At 32.7% G+C, this 6,803-nt stretch overlaps 1 protein-coding gene across 1 annotated transcript; it reads right to left on the bottom strand.

Annotated features, from left to right (window-relative positions):
• Nucleotides 1-4,991: 4,991 nt before the first annotated feature.
• LOC122268984 (tigger transposable element-derived protein 4-like) lies at nucleotides 4,992-6,515 on the bottom strand. The gene has a single exon (XM_043040134.2). The coding sequence runs from the start codon at nucleotides 6,513-6,515 to the stop codon at nucleotides 4,992-4,994; it is 1,524 nt and encodes a 507-aa protein (XP_042896068.1).
• Between the last annotated feature and the right edge of the window lie 288 nt (nucleotides 6,516-6,803).

The raw sequence follows: 6,803 nt of genomic DNA, 5'->3' as shown, positions 1-6,803 counted from the left end.
TACAGAAAGCAAATCTTTGAAAAGAGTTTATAGGCATGCCGATACATAAGAAATATTAGTTTTAATCACGGAAGTAAATCCTCCCTGCAACAGCCCGTTTTGGGCCAAAGGGATCATTGAGGCAAAGGCTCTACAATTTTGTGGCCAACTCCATAATTTAAAAAATTTGGTAAATACTGCTCACCGGCCGCCTTTACAACGCAGACATGCTGGTACTCGTCGATCCGAGCTGGGCGGGCTTCAAGCTGCCGCTGGGAATCGAATCAAAGTTTTTCGCAATGACAGTTCAGTACCTTTACCACTGAGCCATCGTGGCTTTTTATCAAAAGAAAGCATTTGTTATAGTAAAATAAATTTTTCCTATAGAAATTAACCGATTTGTCTCGCAAGCGGCGTATGAAATTAATAAATATGTTTGCAAAAATATATTTTATAGATGCATAGTTCATTATAAAACAGGGTAGAAGCAAATGTTAATACATAGAAATAAACTTATTCATATTCACAAAAAATCTTGCGTAAAAAAATAAGATTTCTGACTGTCCCTATGACAAAATCATCTCCTAATAAAACTTTATTTAAACTAGACATTTCTTGTACATCCAACTTTTTTCTTTTGTGTTAATATTATCTCAATATTGTCGTTCTAAATACCTTTTTAATATATTTTCATTATTACTGAATACTTTACTAAGAAACTCTATTTGTAGAGAATTTTAAACATACAAGGAAACAAGTTTCTAAGGTGGAGATTTCTTAGAACTCTTTTATATTCTTTCACTGTATAAAAGTTTCAACTAAAGTAGGGAAAGAATACTTTTCTAAGTAAAACAAAAGTGGAGATATGACAATGACAGATGTATCTCCTCTTCTAGACCTAATCTCGTCTTTTATCTCTCTTGTCTTATTCTGTCACCATAGATAAAAGAAGGCGACATACGCTAGACATTTGTCCTTACAGAAAAAGAAGGATTAAAATGTCTTTTCTCCCTTCTGGAAAGAAACTGCTCTTAAGAAAAGTTACTTTTAGTTTTTTGTTTGGATTATTTTAAATGTAACCATGATTTGAAATGCTGGTTTTGAAATCCCGGAGAGCTCTTATACTTCCTTAAATATTTTTAAATGCTTCTATACAGAAAACAAGAAAACTCATATTTGTCTACATTTTTTAAAAAAATTGCATTTTGATTTTTTTTAGATTAAATCGATTTTATACTATTCAAATCCTCATTGAAATCAAGTTTATAAAGAAAAATATCTAGAAGCTGGATAATTAAAACATCCAGATAAAAAAAAATACTTAAAAACATCTAGATAATTAAAAAATTGTAATCAAAGATTAATGTAACTATAGATAAATTTAAACTATAAGCCTTAACCATGGATTTAGTGTTAGTTGTAAGACCCGATTGCTTTCTAATGAAGACAATTGATTTTCTCAAAATCATTTTATTAGAAATACATCTTGATAGGGTAAAAACTGTTATGCCAATTTAACTACTTAATTTTCTAACTTAGGTATTAGTTGAAATTAGAACGTACTGGAAGCAAATCCAGACTCTTTTATTCCAAAGCTTCATTAATAGCGGACTCTGTTAATCGAAGCATCAGGTTCGGCCATGTAATGGTAAAAAATAGTATTTAGTTTAGATTAGTTGAATTATATTATGTTTTGAATTCAATTAATTTTTGTGGATGTGGTTATCAAACTGCTTATGAGGTGAGTCTGTCTCTTTGACTTGATTTGAGTTAAATGCAGAAGTTAGTGGCACAAGATCCAAAGGAGGACACGCTACACCAAACAGTACGTTAATGCAGATCAAAAGGAAAAATGAAAGCTACAATTTTGCCTTCTTAAAATACATGAAGGTAATAAAACGGTTAATAGAGAGACAAGTATATTTAAAAGTCAATATAATCCGATAAAAGGTGGAATAACGCAAAATACACGAAATAGGTAAAACGATACGTGGGTAAGAGTGAATAAAATCAGATAAAACAGTTATATACAATATAAAATACCAACAGCTGGCAGAAATGCGAAAATGTTAGAATGATTAAATTGACCTAACAAATCTTTCATTAATAAAAAGTGCTATTAAGAAAGGTAATAAGATGTTGGTTAAAACAGGGACAAAGGGAAAATGTGATGAAGTGTAAGTAAAACGTTACAGTTGGAGGAAGTTCTCCGAACAGTGGATAAAGATGGATGAGTTGAGTGTGGCCGATTCTGAGACTAGTAAGCTTTATATTTGCATTACGTAGAAGCAATACAGGTAAAGGGTCCAAATCAGGTTTGAAGTTAGTGTCTTTCTTTGATTATATGTTTCAACCTATGTTAGGTAAAGTCTAAGAGTTAGGAATCTAAGTCTATAAGATGCTACCTTATTAAAAATTACCATCGTAGTTGCTGTTTGACATGTAATGCATAAAGATTGAATTAAATACAAGCTTTTTTACAGATTCCATGTTTTATTACGTCAATTTTACATTCAATCACTATCTTATGAAACGAGAAAAATATACGAGTAATTAATGTAACAGTTGTCAAAATCATTTTAAATCAATATTTTTAACGTGAATAATCGATTAAGAAAGCTTAAATGCTGTCAGCAATGAAAATATTTTTCACAAAACAAACGCAAAATTAGCAGTTATGTAAATGCGGCATTAATTAATCTAGATTAACTGATCAGATAGTGCAATAAACTAAGACTGTTTCTCGAAAAATAAAAATTAGGGGGAAATCAAGATGAGGTGCCTATGAGTATAATTAATTAATAATTATGTTAGTTAGATAAATATTTGCAACTGGCTAACATTACCATGCAACTGGTTAACATTAAATATTGGCTAATTACGATATGATTGAGAATATTGTATTAGTACAAGTTTACTTTCATGATTTTATAATGTATTTACTCTTAAGTAAACTATTTATACACGTCTGACCTGTACTATAAATTAAAACTTCTATTCTTAGGTAAATATTTTTGACATCTTCCACAATTCTAATTTTTTCCCAAATAAATATTTGTTTCATTTATTAAAGAAAATAAATAAAGCTGCTGACTTTATACTGTATACGAGGATACCCCCAACTACACTTTATTCTTCCAAAGTGTATTTTGACAGGCAAATTTATCATCCAATATTTTCTTATCTTTACTTCCATTTTGCCTTCCAAAAACACTACATCAAGAATATCAAATAAGTGAAATACATGAATCAATTTTTATTCGCGTGTATATTTTCAACAGCTAATGAAATTAAATTGAAAAGAATTTTTTCCCATTTACTTTCTTGTGCCTGCTGAAATACGTCTCTCCTTTCAAATAAGAAAGATGGTTGCATTTTAGAGAAAGAGCTCGAGTTTTGATGTGTAAGGTAATTTAGGAGAAAATTGGACGAGAAAAAGGAAAGGAAGGCGTGCTGTTTATAAAGTAGCTTGAAAAATGAAATAACACGATTATATTAAGTAAAAAGAACTCAAGTATTTCTTTTTCTGACTTACGCATTAGGTTAATAGTGAAATCTAAATTTATAAATTATTCTAGATAAAGTCTTGAAGATATTAATACCACGTTTTTCATAATATGAAAAGCAATAAATAGTAATTATTGCCTGAAAGTGAATATCGTTAAATAACTATAATATTAGTATTTTAATATATTGAATCAGAAGATTGAAAAAATTTTTGCTCTATCTAATTTTCGTAAAATTGTTTTTATGATTTCCCGGTGGGATTTCAGAGGACTAATCGTATTAGTGATGTAATCTTTTAGCGCAAAAGCGCATCTAGATTAAAATTCATTTGGTAAAAACTAAATAAACCTGGCTAACAGCAAAAGAAAAGAATCAAATCGATTAAAGTTAGAGCTAAATCGTATTGTAAAACCTGATGTCAAGGTAAAATATTAAAATTCGATTATTTCGAAGTAAAAGCGATAAATTACTGCAGTCTTATAAATTTAAATTTTAAACACTGAGTTAAAAAAATGTGTAGAGACTTTTGACAAAAATTACTTCATTGGTGCATTTCTTTCAGAATTAAATATTTGTGACACGTAAGTTTGTTTAATACGTAGTCTGTTGACGGTGAACTGTGTTTTCTATTCTAATTAATTGATGTAAATTGTTTAATTTTTAGTTTAATCTCATGCGTTGGTTGGAGTTTATTGGCACAAGAGCCAGAAATAGCTATATTGCTCCAGCCACTAGGTTAAAAAAAGCTTTCTTTTTAAAGCAGTGAACATAGTCCTATTGTTTTGGCAAACATAATAAGATTATGATGTATAGGATCACCGAGCATTGATTTAAGATCAAGATAAAAGCAGCCCAAAAGTTTGTTCCTGAAATGTTTGAATCGTTTGCAGTCGGTTAAAATATGTTTGATAGTAATGTCGACACGACATAAAGAACAACTAAGTGCAGATTCAGTTTTTAGTAAATGCATGTGGGAAAACGGAAATGACCAATACGCAGTCACTTAATTATAACCTGGGTTTTGCGATCAACGTGCATTGTTTTAAAGTTGTCAGATTAGGATAAATTTCATGCAGTTCAACATTAATTTGTTTATTCCATTCTTCTCAAGCATGTTGTACTGTAGATTTACATATTCGTTTGAAATCAAAAGCTGTTATCAGATCATTGCTTACATTTATCGTGCTTTTAGCCATAATATCAGCACGGTCATTCCTGCATGGGCCAACATGTAATACAGTAGACGCCGCTTAATGTGATCACATCGGGACGAACATGATTTGATAACAATAACCGATTGATTACAATAAACAAAAAAAAAGTAAGCTAAAAAATGATTTTTTTATATACGTATTAAAATAAAAATTATTTTAAATTAGGAGTTGTTGCTGTAAGACTCTAAAGTATTTAATAGAAATTAATGTACACTAAAGAAAAAGAATTAGTATACTTACATATTTAATGATGAACTGCAGAAAACAATACAAAATACAAAAGGTTAATTATTAACTGAAAAAGAAATCATCAATTGTCGATTGTTTAGCATTCTTTCGAAGCAAGTCATTTACGAATCGCTCATAATCATAATGTTTATGAAAGTGTTCCGCGTCGGCTTTGTTTTGCACACCTAGCCGTAAGACTCGAAGTGCCTCCCTCATCTGAGCAGGCGTCGGAATTTTGTCCTCGATAGCACTTTCGGGTTCATCATCGGCATCAGAATCTTGTGACGAAGCTGGATCTTTGACACATACGGCTTCGCAAATGTCCTCATCAGTTAACGAAGTAGAAGTCTCAACCTTCTCGTCGATCTCCATCCATGCTTCAAAATCCTCAGCATTCATATCGGGCGGGGGATTGAAAACGTCTTCCATTTCTTTCATTACAGCAGCATTGTTGTCCTCTGGTTGACAAAATCCTCCATGACTAAAACAATTTCGAATTGTTTTTTCCGAGACATTATTCCATGACATTGTTAACAAATGTATGGCATCCAAAACATTTGTTTTTTTGGCTAGAGCGTTCGCATTAAGATCTTCAGCGTCTTGGTCTTCCATATTTTCTAAGATCCTTGAACGCATTTCCTTTCTGTAATATGCCTTCAAGGTGCGGATAATTCCCTGGTCACACGGTTGAATTAAAGAAGTGGTGTTTGGTGGTAAGAACACGATATTTATCTTTTTTAATGAAACAGTTACATCATGCGCAGTGCAGTTGTCTATGAGCAGGAGTATGTTCCGTTTTAGTCGCTTGTCCCATTTCAACAGCCATTCGTTAAAGATGGTGGTAGTCATCCACGCCGTTTTGTTGGCAAAATAATCGACGGGCAGATTTTTCACACCTTTGAAACAGCGGGGCTTCTTACTTTTTCCAATCACTAAAAGTTTTTCTTTAGTGCCGGTCATACTAGCGCAACATAGCACAGTTAGGCGTTCCTTGGAGGTTTTACACCCTTGCGTACTTTCCTTCTGAAACATGTAGGTGTGTTCAGGCAACGCACGAAAATATAGGCCAGTTTCATCTGCGTTATATACATCTTCATGTGAATATACGGCAATAAGTTTAGGCCATTCTTCTTTAATCCACTGATCTGCGGCTACATTATCGGCATCTTTTTGTTCACCATGTGTCCTTCGGAAGAGTATGTTCTGCCTCTTTTTCCAGCGGTGGAACCATCCTTCTGTGGCTACGAAGTTTCCTTTACCCAATTTTGCAGCTAAATCTTCAGCTTTTTGGCGCAAAATTGGACCATTAACACGAGCGTCCCTCTCACGAACGTTTGTGAACCAGAGTTTTAATGCAGATTCAACCTCTTTGTCTTTTCCATCTCGATTTCTTTTACAATTCAGATTTTCGTTCAAAGTGCACTTTTTTTCGATATCTTCACGATTTTTTAAAATTTTGCACAAAAGCGGCTGCGAAACTTTCAATTGAACAGCAGCATTCCTTTGGCTCATTTTTGGCAATTTATCGTAACGATTTAAAATGTCAACCTTTTCTTTCACAGTAAGATCTCTCCGTTTCCTTTCCATTATAAAAAACAAATCAGGTTACAAACCGTATGAACTATGGTAAAGTGAAAATGTATGCTGATCTTCTACATGCGTCTTTTAAGCACTTAGCTGAGGCAGTTTCACTACCCCCCCCCAATTTTATTGTTTGACCAATAGCGACTGGCTAAGCGACCTGCCAAGGTCAAGTGGCATACCCGAAACAATGTTCTCTTTTGAAGGTCACCTATAGTGGCTGGGACATATCATCTGTCACATTGTTTAGTTCTTCTAAAAAGGGGCTCGTGACAAACATTGACTCGTTAGTGG

Source organism: Parasteatoda tepidariorum, chromosome 7 (genome assembly GCF_043381705.1).
Source record: "Parasteatoda tepidariorum isolate YZ-2023 chromosome 7, CAS_Ptep_4.0, whole genome shotgun sequence".
NCBI lineage: Eukaryota > Metazoa > Arthropoda > Arachnida > Araneae > Theridiidae > Parasteatoda > Parasteatoda tepidariorum.
The sequence above is the reverse complement of the archived record's forward strand: the minus strand, read 5'-3'. Positions and strand labels throughout refer to the sequence as shown.

What these genes read in the sequence shown, in the direction of transcription:
- LOC122268984 (XM_043040134.2), bottom strand. Translation starts at nt 6,515, where the DNA reads ATGGAAAGGAAACGGAGAGATCTTACTGTGAAAGAAAAGGTTGACATT.